This window comes from Xyrauchen texanus, chromosome 6 (genome assembly GCF_025860055.1).
Source record: "Xyrauchen texanus isolate HMW12.3.18 chromosome 6, RBS_HiC_50CHRs, whole genome shotgun sequence".
NCBI lineage: Eukaryota > Metazoa > Chordata > Actinopteri > Cypriniformes > Catostomidae > Xyrauchen > Xyrauchen texanus.
In genome coordinates this window covers 4,705,000-4,720,541 of record NC_068281.1, presented here as the reverse complement: position 1 = coordinate 4,720,541, position 15,542 = coordinate 4,705,000, and the positions used below count along the sequence as shown (strand labels likewise).

The window sequence follows — 15,542 nt, the reverse complement described above, 5'->3', positions numbered from 1 at the left end:
AAATATATATATAAAATATTTTGTTTTACTGAACTGGCAGAGTTTTTAGTCAAAACAAGTGAAGCTGAAGAAGTAATCCAAAGTAATCCACATTTCTTCTGCAAACACAAATTTTTTTTGTTTTGAAGAAAATGTCATCTCTGTAGGCCCTTACAACACAAGTGAATGAGTGGCAAAATGTTGCCGTTCCAAGTAGCACATAAAGGCAGCATAAAAGTAATCCATATGACTCCAGTGTTTTAATCCATATTTTAATAAGTGATATGATAGGTGTGTGTGAGAAACAGATCAATATTTAAGTCCTTTTTTGCTTGTAATTCTTCTCCCTGACCAGTTGGGGGCGATATGCATGAAGAATGTGAATAGCCAAAAACACAAGAAAAATGTGAAAGTAATCTGTTTCTCACCCTCACCTATCTGGAGACATCTATTTAACCACTGGAGTCTTATCTGGATTGCTTTCATGCTGATTTATGTGATTTTTGTAGCTTCAGAATATTGGCACCCATTCACTTGTATTGTATGGACCAAGAGAGCAGAGAAATTAATTTAAAAATCTTCATTTGAGTTCAGCAGAAGAAGGAAAGTCACACACATAAAACGAGGGTGATTAAATGAAGAGAGAATTTTCATGTTTGGGTGAACTATCCCTTTAATTGTCCAAATACGTTCAGCGTCACTGTAGTAATAATGGTCTATAAATAGCTAACAAAGTTCATTTTACCAACAATGCTTTAGATACAAAATTGTATTAATATTTTTACAACACAGACAGGGTCGATGAAGTTATTATTTTATTAAGCATTTATTCTGTTTCAGGAACTTTTGTAAACAGTTTTACAAAAATAGAAAAACGAATGATAAGGCATGAACATGAATTTATCATAATTGAGAATTCTGTCACAACATATATGAACATATTGAGAGATCCACATTGAGATGCACACTGAGATGCACAGACAGTGATGCGTGTAGTTGTTCTGTACTTGAGCTGCAGGCTTCAAAAGTTGGTCTTCATGTCTGTGAAAAACAATTCATTAGAGATTGCGAACAAGTTAATTTGGAAAAAATTTAAAATGTACATTAGTTACATTAAATTACAAAAGTTACAGTAGAACGATATTTTTACAGAAGTGTAAATGGCAGCAAGTAGATGGTCTCGTTCAGCCAACAAAATTGACGACCACTATATGTAGAACGGTGTGAGCGAACAGGAAGTCAGCGAATGCTCTCTCAGGGGAGACGGTCAGGAAATCGCCTTTATTCTGAGGGTTGATCTGAATGCGAAGACAGACTGTGGACAGAAGAAGGTGGTTAGCCAAACATAAAAATGGATAAATAAGTCTTAAAGGTACAGTACATCCAAAATTGCAAAATCTTTCATCATTTTGGCTATTAGCCATCGTGTTGATATTTGAGAGCTATGGTGGAGGGAAAGATTTTTAGTGCATAAACTGTGGTCTTATCCTCAAACAAAGCTATCGATTATGACATCAGATTATGATTAGGGCTATGTTTGAAGCCAGTTTCATTGTATGGAAAAGAGCAGCCCGGACATGCATTCCATATAAAGAGAGTACAGGTTTGGAACAACATGAGTGTAAGTAATGATGACAGAAATGTATTTTTATTTTATTTACTATTTACATTTTTTGCTGAACTATTCCTTTAATTCTAAGGGTCAGACAGAAATATATATATATATATATATATATATATATATATATATATATATATATATATATATATATATATATATATAAAATTTGCAAGTGGACTTAGATGTGTGTGGGGCCCTTTAAAGCATACAATTTGATTCTGGATATACAGGGTAAAATAATACTAATAAAGCATAAATACCTGCCAGTATGAAGGATCCCACACATGAAATAAATCCAGATAAGAAGCTGTTGAAGGGAAACGTTCCCACAAGCAGACAGTACAGGAACTGGAACACTCCTGTCAGCAATATATACAGCAGATAAGAGTCGATCACCTTCAGTTTAGTCGGCGTGCTGCTCCTGTACTCTTCCACAAAGCGCGATATGACAGAAAATACTGAAGTAGACATGATTTCTGTTCTAAATATGCAGAGAAACGCACAAAGTCAAAAAGCAAGGAAATGAATGACGTGTACGCAAAGAGCGACTTCTGTGCGTCAACAAAACATTCCCTACTGAAACAGAGTTTGAATATTAGTTCCGGTTCTATTGTGAGCTCTCTCTCTCTCTCTCTCTCTCTCTCTCTCTCTCTCTCTCTCTCTCTCTCTCTCTCTCTCTCTCTCTCTCTCTCTCTCTCTCTCTCTCTCTATGCAAAGAGTTTACAGAAAAGCAGTATGTTCACAGTATGAATTCATACCCTCCAAACTTAAAATATAACATGGACCTGGTCTCTAAAATTCCTATAAGCTATTTATATGTTTATACAGTACATATGTAAAATGTGTAGGACATTTAATATTTCCATTAAAAATTTTTTATAGTCCTTACAAAATGTATATCATGGTACATTTCTTGCTGGCATGGTGTACAATACACTACTAAGAACCACGGTGTTCAATATGTATTTAAATTAATAGGTGTCATTAGTGTTCCTTTCATGAGGCTACTATGAAAACTGTCAACACTTTATAGGTACTTATAATGAATAAACTAATATATAAATATAAGTGTAGTAATGTTCAAGTTAACTTAACACGTTGTCTTGTATTACCATATACATACATAAGAATGAATGGTTATAGGTTTTATTTGTGAACTACAATGCGTTTTGTGTATAGTGTAATTGTTTTTCTACTTAGAAATCTAAATTGAAATTATTTGATATCACAAGAAAAAGGCACCACTGACAGCAGTGAAGGAAGAAAAAAAAACATTTTACTGTAAGTAAATATGGGACACTGTTGTCAGCATCTGCAAAGAGCATCAAAAACTAGCACGGGTGCAATGACATGCAGTATTTTCACAAAGTTTAATTGCATAAGTTACATTTAAATGTATACACACACACACACACACGTCAAAAAGTTTGGAATAATGTACAGATTTTGCTCCTATGGAAAGAAATTGATACTTTTATTCACCAAAGTGGCATTCAACTGATCACAATGTATAGTCAGTTTTTTTAAACTACTTCAAAGCGTTCTCACAAAAAAATCCTCCATGTGCAGCAATGACAGCTTTGCTGATCCATAACACTCTTTTCCAATTATCTGTTGTCCAGTGTCTGTGTTTCTTTGCCCACTCTAACCTTTCTTTTTGTTTCAAAAGTGGCTTTTTCTTTACGATTCTTCCCATAAGGCCTGCACCCCTGAGTCTTCTCTTTACTGTTGTACATGAAACTGGTGATGAGCGGGTAGAATTCAATGAAGCTGTCAGCTGAGGACATGTGAGGCGTCTATTTCTCAAACTAGAGACTCTGATGTACTTATCCTTTTGTTAAGTTGTACATTTGGCCTTCCACATCTCTTTCTGTCCTTGTTAGAGTCAGTTGTCCTTTGTCTTTGAAGACTGTAGTGTACACGTTTGTACGTCTTATACACACACACACACACACACACACACACACACACACACACACACACATCACACACACACTAATATATACTTTTAGCAGGGAAATACATTTGTAGTGCAAACTATTTTACTCCAGGAACACTTGTGCATCAGCATTAGATGCTGGAAATGTCCGCCCCTAACTGAAATGGAAAATATGATTAATTAGCAATTGTTTGATATAAAATGACATGTTTTCTGTGCTTTTAAAAAGTTGATGATTATGGTGGCCCTGGAATGCACATGACTACAAAATTAGAAAAGAAAACAAAAGTTGAAAACACAAAAGAAATAAACCATAGCATAACGAAATTAAGCCATTACACAGTGGAAATAAGCCACAATGCAATACAACAATAATCATTCTAAAAAAAACATAAACGACTGTGATTGGTTCATTTGGAACACCGCTGAGGAAAGGAACGAGTATCATGTTACCGCGCCATTCGCGTTCTATCTTAGCAGCGGTCTGATATGAATGACAATCGTTCACAATTGAATAATGACACTGAGAGAAATGTATTGTTTTTTTTTTTTTTAAATTAAATCACATTGACAATATTGTAACAGACTGCATGTTCACAAAACATATACACAATAGTTTAGAAACGGCACATTTACACTGTATATCTACATGCTTATATTTCTACGACACGGCCCCTTTAAATGCTGACGTCAGGGTTATAAAACACAAACACGGGCCTTTGAAAGGACTGAAATGCGTAACAGATCCGGCAGTGAAAACACGGATCCTAAGTATGTCATTCTGTCATTGAGGCTTTTTCCAGTGTTATGTTTTTTCACTAACTTGTTCTGTTAACGCCGACATGCAAGACGAGACTGACATTGAGTAAGTAGCGTTACATTTTAATATTCAGTCATATTACACAAGATGTGTCAATGATGTAACGAAGTTTCAGTGTTATGAAACGTTCGAATGATGTTTAACAAAAGCGCCAATTTCAATGTCTCTGACTGGAATGTTTGAAAATAGAAAACATAATTATAATGCATTCATTCATACACGCTGTCATGTAAGACAGACACGTGTAGATTTTTTCAGCCGATTTTGTTATGTAAATTCGGCATGAGTTGTTACATTACAGGTAAAGCAGGAAATACTGTCATCATTTTGTGATATTGTTTTTCTTTAAGGTGTGAAATGTCTTAATTTTATCTTCAGTAAACAGAAAAATTCGCATCTGTTTTTTTTTTTATTTTTTTTATTTTATTTTGTATTTTTTAATACGGCCTTAACCGTATTCGTAGGAGTATAATTAAAAAAAATAAAAATAATAATAAATAAATGCCTAAATCTAAAATTAAATCGCATGTTAATCTAAATAGTTCAAACGTAATAAATAATAAATTAAATAAATTTCTGTCATCATCTTCTTTTTAATTTAAAGTGATGTTCCTAGCACTATTTATCACACGGCGCTCAAGAATACTCTATTCTGATTGGTCAGATATTAATAAGTAATGTCCCCAAAACTGTAAGCAATGCAATTCCTGCATAGCTGTAGTATTTTCATGTCTCTTGTATCATTCTGTAGTCTTCTCACATGATACAATTTAATTAAATTCAGTTCAAGGTTTCATGTTCATTTATTTATTATTTTGTTAGTAGCCATTTAACAAGTTTGACAAAATACAGTCAGTTGGTCATTATTGTAAAATAAACCCCATTCGTTTGATGCAAGACCACTTGGCTTCGCATTGGGGTTTATTATTTTGTCCTTGCTTTAGCTGTTTATGTGGAACATGTTGTTCTTTTCCCATGTGTGTGTGTCTGTGTTTGTTTGTGAATGACTTGTGCCCCCCAAAACATCATTAACACTCATTAGATTATTACCACCAGCAGGTGACAGGCTTGTACTCTGTGTAAAGGTAAAGACATAACACAGTGTGTACAATATGTCAACACTGATTTTCCCATTTTCCTCACCCCATAAATTGACTTGTCTTTATGTGTCTGTTTAGGCCGACCTCTGGGAACTGGTCGTGGTGGCCCTCGTGGAGACCAACATCCATGTCGCTGTTAAAAATCGCTGAGGCTAAAATTCTTGCTTGTAGGATCCTAAAAAATATTTCCATTTTAAAATATCTATTGTTTTTAAAATGTTGTAATTTGCCACCTGTGTTTACTATCTGTACCTGTTCATAATCAGGTGTGCAGAGTAACGTTTTGTCCAGATTTGTGACTTTGACAAATCAAAACAGAATATGGACACTTAAAGTGACCAACAAGACGGCATGCAAACCTACAGACAAAGGTAGAGTTTATATTTTCAATCCTGTTGTATATACTTAAAGGTGCCCTCAGCATGTTTTGTTCATGTCGTCTTACGCTTACACTGACACCTAGTGGTGTGGATGCAGCATCATTCAAAATGATTAGATAAAGATGCCATTGTAGATATTCACCATTTACAGCCAGCCATGATTTATCCATGAGTGATATTGTCCAATAACAGGATGGTTACTGAGATTAAGTGAGTAGTATTCAGATGGTCATGTATTCCTAACATGACCACCAGCATCAGTGGACCCTCTCAATGTCAAATAAAAGAGCTTTTATAAGCTTACTGATATGACTGGAGTCTTCATCTCATGATTTATACATGTATTTAAAAATACAATTAATTTCTTTAGGAGTCCACCTTTAAAGGTATAGTTTACCCCAAAATAAGTTTTGTCATTTATTATCATGCTCATGTTGTTCCAAACCCATTCATGTCAATTAACAGTTAATGTCAATTATGACAATCTTCTTTTTTGTTGTTGAGTTTTTGGGGATAGTGTTTGAATATTGTCAGAATATGCATCAGTGACATGTAAATGTGGGCGGTCACGCATCAGTGCATTTCTCTGTTTGACACTAGAGAGTTATGGGAGTTCAAAATTAGTGAATTTTGCAGATTCGTTTCAATAAATGTTCTGTTGTTTTTAGCGTGGGAGGAAGTTTTAAATTCTGGAAGTTGCAGTATGTTTGCATAGAACAATGAACTCATTTATCTCAAAAGAAAATTCAAGGACCTCTATAAGTATTGTCTTAAACCTTTGCACACCAGTTCTCACCAGCAGGCTTATTTTAATTTTAGATTTTTAATTTAGTATTTATTCATTTTTTTTTATGTTCAATTTGTCATTCCAGTTAGGTTTAGTTCCTGTTAGTTTTCACTCTTTGTCTGTCAGTTTTAGTTTGTTTTTAATTTTTTGTATTTTATGGCTGCTAAAGCATGTACTGGGAACATTTAAATACATTTTCTCATTGCATTTTCATGTTTAATTAAGGTGGATTGTAAATGTTTAAAATTTAATAATATAAAATGTATCAAAAGCTAAAACTAAAATGACTTAATGGTCATTTTTATGTTATTTTTGTAGGTTTTGAAGTTATGAAAAAGTTTAGTTTATATTTTATAGTTTAGTTTCAGTTTTTTTTCCAATCGTGTCCGGTTATATTTCTATTTCAGTTAAGGAAAATGTTAAAATTTTTTGTTAACAATATTAACACTGGTCACCAGATATAAGTCTTGTTTAACTCTTATTATTTACTTGTCTGTCCATGTGTGCCCTTTTCTCTCTTTCTCTCTCTAGCCTCTCAGACGCCTCTTGTAATGATCCATGGGTTTGGAGGGGGTGTCGGCCTCTGGATTCGTAATCTGGATGCATTGAGTCACTCTCGCCCAGTCTATGCTGTTGACCTGTTGGGCTTTGGGCGTAGTTCCCGCCCATCGTTCCCATCTGACGCTTCATTGGCTGAGGAACAATTTGTCAGTTCAATAGAACAGTGGAGAGAATCACTGGGGCTGGAACACATGATCCTATTGGGCCACAGCCTGGGTGGTTACCTAGCAACATCTTATACTATCCAGTATCCTGAGAGGTACCTGTTCAAGCTAATATAGTACAAAATAGCTTAAAGGAATAGTGCACACAAAAATTAATGTTCTGTCATAATTTACTAACCCTTATGTGGCTTCAAACCATGTGACCTTTTCTTTTGAACACAAAAGGGGATGCTATGTCAATGTTTACATTGCTGTTTTTGATACGATAAAAGTAAATTGGGATGAATGTCATCAGGCTCCAAAAATGGCAAAAAAGCACCATCAGAGTACATACAAATGTACAAATGAATTTTGTGCTATATTCCAAGTCTTCTGAAACCATATATGGAAAAGTAATCAAATTTTTTATTTTTTTTATATATCCTTATGGGTTCCATGATTGAAAATAAGTCATACGAGTTCCGAACGGCATGAGGGTGAGTAAATGATGACAGAATACATTTCTTTTTTGCTGAACTGACCCTTTAAAATACCATAGAGACTTTTGGGTTCTTGGATATACCATCTATAGTTTTATGGTATATCTAATAATGTTCAGCATGGCATTTGTTTTACAATTAAACATATGTAAATGTTCTCACTCTCTCGACTAGAGTCAGTCATCTCATCCTGGTGGACGCGTGGGGTTTCCCCGAGCGACCTCAGTCACAGGGGTCAGGAGGTCAGGGGTCAGAGGTTAAAAGGGTTTCGCCACCTCGCTGGTTGAAAGCTGTAGCTTCAGTATTCAGTCTCTTCAATCCTCTGGCCGTCATCAGAGCAGCAGGACCATGGGGTGAGTATAAGCAAGATTCAAAAACCTAGTGAGCTACCTTGCTGTCTATTGCCTAGGCAGCTACCTTCTAAGGGAGCATCATAAATCAAATATAACCTCATAAGCAGGGGTGTAGGAACAATCTGGAAAGTAGGGGGGGGACACATATTAACTGAATCAATTTGGCTCATGAATATTAATTAGGTGATGTAATGTTAACTCAGTAGTTGGAACCGATTTGCCTATTTTTATTAGGATAAGCGTTTACCCCATTTATTATTATTAATATGATTAATTATTGCCCATTAATGGGCCGATTTGGAATACTCTACATTTTGTTTAAATAAGCAAAAAGAGCCATGTTATAGAAAGATGTACATGTGTTTACCCGCAGGTCCAGGGCTGGTCAACAGATTCCGACCTGATTTCAAGAGGAAGTTTGAAGATCTATTCGATGATGACACTATGACACAATACATTTACCACTGTAACGCTCAGAGCCCAAGGTATGACCTGTCATATTAACAATTCATAGAGAGCATCCTTAAAGTGATAGTTCACCCAAAAATGTATGAGAAATTCTCTCATCATTTACTCACCCTCATGCTATCCCAGATGTGTATGACTTTCTTTCTTCAGCTGAAAACAAATGAAGATTTTTAGAAGAATATCTCAGCTCTGAAGGTTCATACAATGTAAGTGAATAATGATCAGACCTGGTGTAGCTCCAAATATCACATAAAAGAAACATAAGTAATCCATAAGACTCCAGTGTTTAAATCCATATCTTCAGAAGCATTATTATAGGTGTGGGGGAGAAACTGTTCAAAATTCTTTTTTTAACTCTAAATCTCCACTTTCACTTTCACTTTTACATCTGAAAGTGAAAGTTTTGTTTCCTTTATGTGAATTTTGGAGCTTCAAAGTTCTGGCTACCATTCACTTGCATTTTATGGACCTATAGAGTTGAGATATTCTTCTAAAAATCTTTATGTTCTGCTAAAGAATGTAAGTCATACACATTGGGATTTCATTAGGGTGAGTAAACGATGAGAGAATTTTCATTTTCTGGTGAACTCTCCCTTTAAACTTATTTAGGAAGAGTGATAATAAAATGAGAGCATTTGTACACCGTTGAAGACAAGATTTTGCATTACTGTTTGACGTGACGTACGTTTCACATCCCGAATGATGGAAATGATAAAAAAGATACTTTAATTCTGATCTGACTGAGACACATTCCCAAAAATCTCATTTCAAACCACCGTATGTATATGGTTTGGAGTGGGTTTGTAAAAGTCTGATTTCTCATCAAATCTGATGAATGAGTTTGAGTCTCTGAAATGCCAAAAACAACTGCCTGGTTGAATAAAGCATAGCTCTCACTGTCTGTTTCTCTCTCAGTGGTGAGGTGGGTTTTAAAGCCATGTCCGAGTCTTTCGGCTGGGCCAAGAGGCCGATGGTGCAGCGTGTGAATTTGCTGCCCCCGACGATGCCCGTTACCATGCTGTATGGAGCGCTTTCCTGGGTGGACAGCTCCACCGGAAACAGAGTCGCTGAGATAAGAGGCAAAAGCCCCACCAGTGTAATTGTGAGTAAACAATTACAATTGATATTTCTCAAACAAATTCTTTTTATTATTCTACCCAATTAATTCAGTTTAAACTGCTTAACGTACTAAAATAAACTTGGGTTTTGTAGATAATCACAGCGATAAGTGTGATATCTATTTTAGTTCTTTACAAACTTCACACTTTTTAAAGTTATGCATTATTAAAAATTCTGTAAAGTCAAAATTTGAATTTTAGTTTAGTATTCACAGTATTACAGTATTCACTAGCATGCATCTAAACATTCATAATGAACCAAAAATATTGATTTCATAATTTTTTCTGCAGGAGCATCCAATAAAATGCACTCTAGAATGAGAATGTCCCCTCCCCCTATTTAAAGGTGCACTCAGTCATTTTTTTTTTTCCCCCATTTAAAAAAACAAAAAAGAGTTTTACGCTTAAAGAAATTAATTGTAATTTTGAAACATATGCATGACCACTCACATGAGATGAGGACTCTAGTCATATCAGCAACTCTATAAAAGCTGTTTTATTCTACATGGGGCAGGGGTGCCCTCATGGGGCTGCCATTTTGGAATCACATAACCCGCTGAATACTACTCGCTTAATCTCAGTAACCATCTTGTTATTGGACACTTTCACTCCTGGATTAAATGAATCCTGGCTGAATTTCTACAATGGCAACTGAAAACTATTCATTTTGATTGATACTGCATTAACACCACTAGGTGTCACTGTAAGTCCAAGATGACACAATTAAAAAGTTACTGAATGCACTTTTAATAAATACGTCCTGCCTCAGACTAGCATTAGCAAGTAGCAAATCATTGCTGTGACAGAAACCAAAGCCTATTGGGTATTTAACCCACACCAATTTGTGTAAACACATTCAGATCTAATGGTATCTTTTAAACTTGACAAGGCATCTAAAACTGTGGAGCTCCTGTGCAAGATGCTGGAAAGACAAAGAACAGTGAGATGCATTGTAATAGTCAAAGATGTCCGTCTAGCATGTTTGCATAGAAAAACAATGGAAAAATGTGTGAATGGAACCAAAAACGTGTTTGTGTGAATGGGCCCTTACACCCTTGTGACATCAGTGATTATGACATCAGTATTTGCACACTGAATTCCAATTGGTCTTCTGAATATTGAACTTGAATTGGGAGGAAAAATGGCTGGTGGTAAAACAACGATAAACTCATGCTTTAACTCACACTTTTCTCAATGCAGTTGATTGAAGATGCTTCACATCACGTGTACGCCGACCAGCCGGACGAGTTCAACCGAGTGGTTCAGAATATTTGTAACACTGTAGACTAATGGTCAACATGAATGTGACGACTGAGCCCAGAGTCACTAGAGTGATGGGATGTTTGCTTGTGTGGACATTTCTGTTTATGAATGAGGTCTGTCAAGACGTAGTCTAAAGAGAGTTGCTGAGGACCTTCAGTTCGCTTTTTGGTTGAACTATCCCTTAAACACACTCATTTTACTGTTTGTGGCCTTTGATGTTGAAGCCTAAAGGATTGTACTGCTGAGTTTGATGGAATATGTTTTCATTTGTGTATTTTGTATCCTATATTTTATTCAAAATTTTAAATGTGCACTGAGAAAAGCATGCTCTTTGTGTCATTACATTGTCTGGGGTCATATTGACTAAAATAAGGGATGTTTAATAATTTCATTAAACATTGCAAATGATTGTCTGATTTTTATAACATGCATATAAAATACATTGTTGTATATTTAACACAGCTTTGTTTTGTGTCTTTAATTTTGTATTTATTTTTTGGAGCAGTGTTGTACTTTTCTCCAAATTGTGATAATTTTATTGCGATTAATGTCCACTATGAGGCGCTCAATCCAGGATTTTGCTTGTGATAAGATACTTTAGTTTAGCAGTGACTGTATAGTCAGAAGCTGTTTGGAATATACTGCATGGCACACTGCATATAAAAGTATGTGAAACATTTACGCTCCGTTACGCTCATCCCATTAAAATGGGGGGTAAAATAGCCAGATGGAACTCATCAATGTATCTGATTACTTATACTGAAAAGCTGATGACCTTTGCAATTTGAATGTTTAAAAGAAATTGTTAGGAGTAAAAAGGCTTTTCCCTTTGGACTATATTTGCACACTGTGGCAGGGCGGAGGGCGGGGCGGTCGTGATCCTACGCACCCGGTCCCGTATTAGGCTAATTATGCCTCCATGAGGGTTAAAGGCTGACTGCAGGGGACCGTGCGGGAGGGAGAGAGAGATCGTTTACGGACATGTCCGTCGTGTGTGTTTATGTTGTCTTTTAAGTTGATCATTAAAACTATTATTTATATTGTAAAGCCGGTTCTCTGATGTACCGTCGCGTGGTCCTCGAACACTCCTCCGCACTCAGGCGGACGACAGCCACTCCAACCCCGGGCGAACCGGAGTGAAACCTTCGACCCCCAGCGGGCAGAACGCGCCTCTGCATTTCTGGCAGCAAATGGGGACACTCCTCCGCCCCTGGCAACGGCTCTACCGCTCCGGGCGGTCGGAGAGTTTCTTCCCTCCTCCCCTCGCGGACAGCGGTCTCCCTCGACCCCCTCCGCGTCTCTGGGGACGGCAGGGCCCTCCTCCGCCCCCGGCAGCGGCTCCTCAGCTCAAGGCGGTCGGGGTATCCAGTCCCCACTTGCCCCACGGACGACGGCCGTTCCCCGCATCCCGGCGGTCGGGCTACTCCGTCACCCGGCAGATGGCAGCGGCGCTCCCCAGGGTGGACGGCAGTGTCGAGGACTCTGCGACGGGCATCCCTCCTCCTTCCCGGGCTTCGGCACCAATGTAATACCGTTAAAGAATGGAAAGGAGGAGGCGAGAACCGGCTTTACAATATAAATAATAGTTTTAATTATCAACTTAATTGACAACAAACACACACGACGGACATGTCCGTAAACGAGCTCTCTCTACCGCACAGTCCCCTGCAGTCAGCCTTTAACCCTCACGGAGGCATAATTAGCCTAATACGAGACCGGGTGCGTAGGATCACGACCCGGCCCCGCCCTCCGCCCTGCCACACACACGAGTACAGTATATGTTTAATAGTATAGTTTACCAAAACTATTTTAATAATAAAGATGCTGCTTTTACTCTAGTAATGACTTTTCCCATTATGTAAGATTAAAGCCGCATTTAAACATGCAGTCAGTCATTTTTTAAACTTGAAATCCTAAAGACATGAATTGTAATTTTGCAATATATGTAGGAAATCATGACCACTCACATTACAATGAAGACTCATAACAGTGAGTCATATCAGTAACCTTATAAAAGTTGTTTTAATTCTACATGGAGAGGGTCAGCACATGGGGCCGCCATGTTAGAATCACATGACCAGCCGAAAACTACTCGTTTAATATCAGTAACTCCTGTTATTTCATGTTGTAGCAGTCATTTTAAAAGTGTGTTTCAAAAAGTGTTTGAAATGGGTACTGCAGTCCAAATTCAAAATATTGGAGAGTTGTCCCCAGACTTGAAGCTCATGCGGGTTGCAAGGATGTTGATACACATATTAGCCAACTCAATATCCTTTTAGGATTTCTGGGCTTTAAGCCATCTTCCAAAGGCATCTCCAATATTTATCCTTGTTTTACTACGCCTCTGGTCATGGTGGTTTTTAGATGGATGGCGAGGCTTTTTATGTCAGGTGGAATCTGTTATCTCTGATCCAGTTTGTTTGCTGGCTTACATGGCTGCAGCACGCTGTGTTGTTTGCCTGCAAACTTGTTCAAATCTGGCATTGTTATATTTCAACTTGGGGCATGTCTCCTAATTCTCTAATGGTCGCTTAATCAGCCCAAAGTAACAAAACTCAAAGAATACTTTATACAAATCCTCCATTTGGACTCAAAATGGGTTTAGCTTGAAAAGGCGTGGGGGACAAAATCACCTTTTTAAAGAGTGAGGGGGACACGTCCCCCATGGCTGCTACGCCCTTGTGTTATTTGAAACTTTCACTCATTGATTAAAGTAAACATGGCTGACTGTGAATACTACATTTCTACTATAGCATCTGAAACTGAAAATAATTGATTTCAAATGGTGCTGCATCCAAGCCACTAGGTGTCAGTGTCCAAGACAACACTAAGACAAAAGTTACTGAGTGCACCTTTAATTAAAGGATTTTCTGGGTTCAATACTAGTTAAACTCAATTGAAAGCATTTGTGCCATAATGTTGATTACCACAAAAATGAGTTTCGATTCGTCCCTCCTTTTCTTTAAAAAAGGCAAAAATGGACGTTACAGTGAGGCACTTATAATGGAAGTGAATGGGGCCAATTGTTGAAGGCTTTAAAGGCAGACACGTGAAGCTTATAATTTTCTAAAACCACTTACATTCATTCTTCTGTCTAAACTCATGTATTATTTGAGCTGTAAAGTAGTTTAAATGGATATTTTTACAGTCATATTAAGGTTTTAGGGCTTGCCAACATTAAATTGTCATGGCAACAAGGTTGTAAGATTAGCTATAACTTTTCACTGCAAAGGTTAGTAAGTGATTTTATCACACATTAAAATCATGTTTACACACACATTATGTCTTGTGGCTTTACTTTTGAAAAGTGAATACTTTAACATCAAAAAATTGGCCCCCATTATCTTCTATTTTAAGTGCCTTACTGTAACCTCGATTTTTACTCCTGAAATGAGTGTGCCGCACTTGTTCGGGTTAAAACATGCAGGTGAAAAAATATATAATTTGGATTACGTATAAAAAATACAAAATAGACAAATAATCACAGCAATCATTTGAAAAAAAAAAAAAAACCTTTCATTAACTCAACTGGTACAGCATGGCTTACATCACCAAGATCATGGGTTTGAAAGTACCGCTGATCCCTATAAGGACACTACGCAGTCTGCATAGGGCACCAACTCCCTAGGGGGGCACCAGAAAGTCCTCCGGCTGCCCTTACTCACACGTTATACGTTATTCGAGGACTTTAAAGCAGTTGCGGAACACAGACGATCGCTTCACGCTCATATCATATACTGATTAAATTTTTTTATCTATGGCAACAATTTGTTGTGTAACTTTCTACCTTAAATGGCAAGTGATTTGTCAACCGGGTTGCTTATTCAAATTAAATCCTAATTTCATAGCCAAAGACACAAGTCTTGACTTGTTCAAGCAGCAAGTGGGGACTGGGAAAATGGAAATTTCTGAAATCTGTGATGTATTTGTTGATGTGACACAGTCACGTGATCCATTCAACTAAAAAATTCAAGATGGCACCCTGTGTTATAGCCGTGCTGTTGTGTCTGATATTCACTTTGATAGCATTGTTAAAGATAAATGTTACTTTGTACAACATTCCCATTGCATTCCTTCAACGGTGCAAAAAGATTACTCGGAGTGTCTGGCGACGGAACACGAGAACAATTGCATTTCAGACCGTACATGCAACGGTGATTTTTCGCATGCATAGTAAAGAAGCACACACACATGCAGCGACTTCCAGCGACAAAGCGACCGCCTCTCATTCATTTTCGATGAAGAATGGCGACTTCTGGCAACAGCGACCTCTGGCGACTAGATGTGGGCATGTCGAGCGACACGACAAAGTTTAGAAAAACTTAACGTGATGCAAATGAGGAGTGACTCCTGGGAGCAACAACCAATAGGAGTGAAGACTGTGGAGCGGAGCTCACTCCATTCATCTCCTTTGAGATAATGGAGTCGAGTGCAGACAAGACAGAGAAGTTAAAGTTTCTGTGAGCGATTTCACTGTTCTAAATGATTCGTCTGTAACCACATACATGGA

At 37.3% G+C, this 15,542-nt stretch overlaps 2 protein-coding genes across 4 annotated transcripts; one reads left to right on the top strand and one right to left on the bottom strand.

Moving 5' to 3' along the window:
* Positions 1-635: 635 nt before the first annotated feature.
* Positions 636-2,162, bottom strand: LOC127645464 (dolichyl-diphosphooligosaccharide--protein glycosyltransferase subunit dad1-like). The gene is made up of 3 exons (XM_052129090.1): positions 1,861-2,162; positions 1,130-1,294; positions 636-1,020 (listed from the first exon to the last, which is right to left on the bottom strand). Exons 1-2 carry the CDS (start codon positions 2,069-2,071, stop codon positions 1,164-1,166), a joined length of 342 nt encoding a protein of 113 aa, XP_051985050.1. The 5' UTR covers positions 2,072-2,162; the 3' UTR covers positions 636-1,020; positions 1,130-1,163.
* A 2,071-nt stretch (positions 2,163-4,233) lies between these two features.
* LOC127645176 ((Lyso)-N-acylphosphatidylethanolamine lipase-like) lies at positions 4,234-11,866 on the top strand. Of its 3 annotated transcripts, none has more exons than XM_052128697.1 (8): positions 4,234-4,404; positions 5,538-5,626; positions 5,726-5,830; positions 7,158-7,446; positions 8,005-8,183; positions 8,557-8,668; positions 9,567-9,753; positions 10,970-11,865. In XM_052128697.1, exons 1-8 carry the CDS (start codon positions 4,382-4,384, stop codon positions 11,057-11,059), a joined length of 1,074 nt encoding a protein of 357 aa, XP_051984657.1. In that variant the 5' UTR covers positions 4,234-4,381; the 3' UTR covers positions 11,060-11,865. The 3 variants fall into 3 exon arrangements, with proteins under 3 accessions (XP_051984657.1, XP_051984658.1, XP_051984656.1); XM_052128698.1 differs by having other exon boundaries at positions 4,242-5,444; positions 10,970-11,866; XM_052128696.1 differs by having other exon boundaries at positions 4,261-4,310.
* The last annotated feature ends 3,676 nt before the right edge of the window (positions 11,867-15,542 follow it).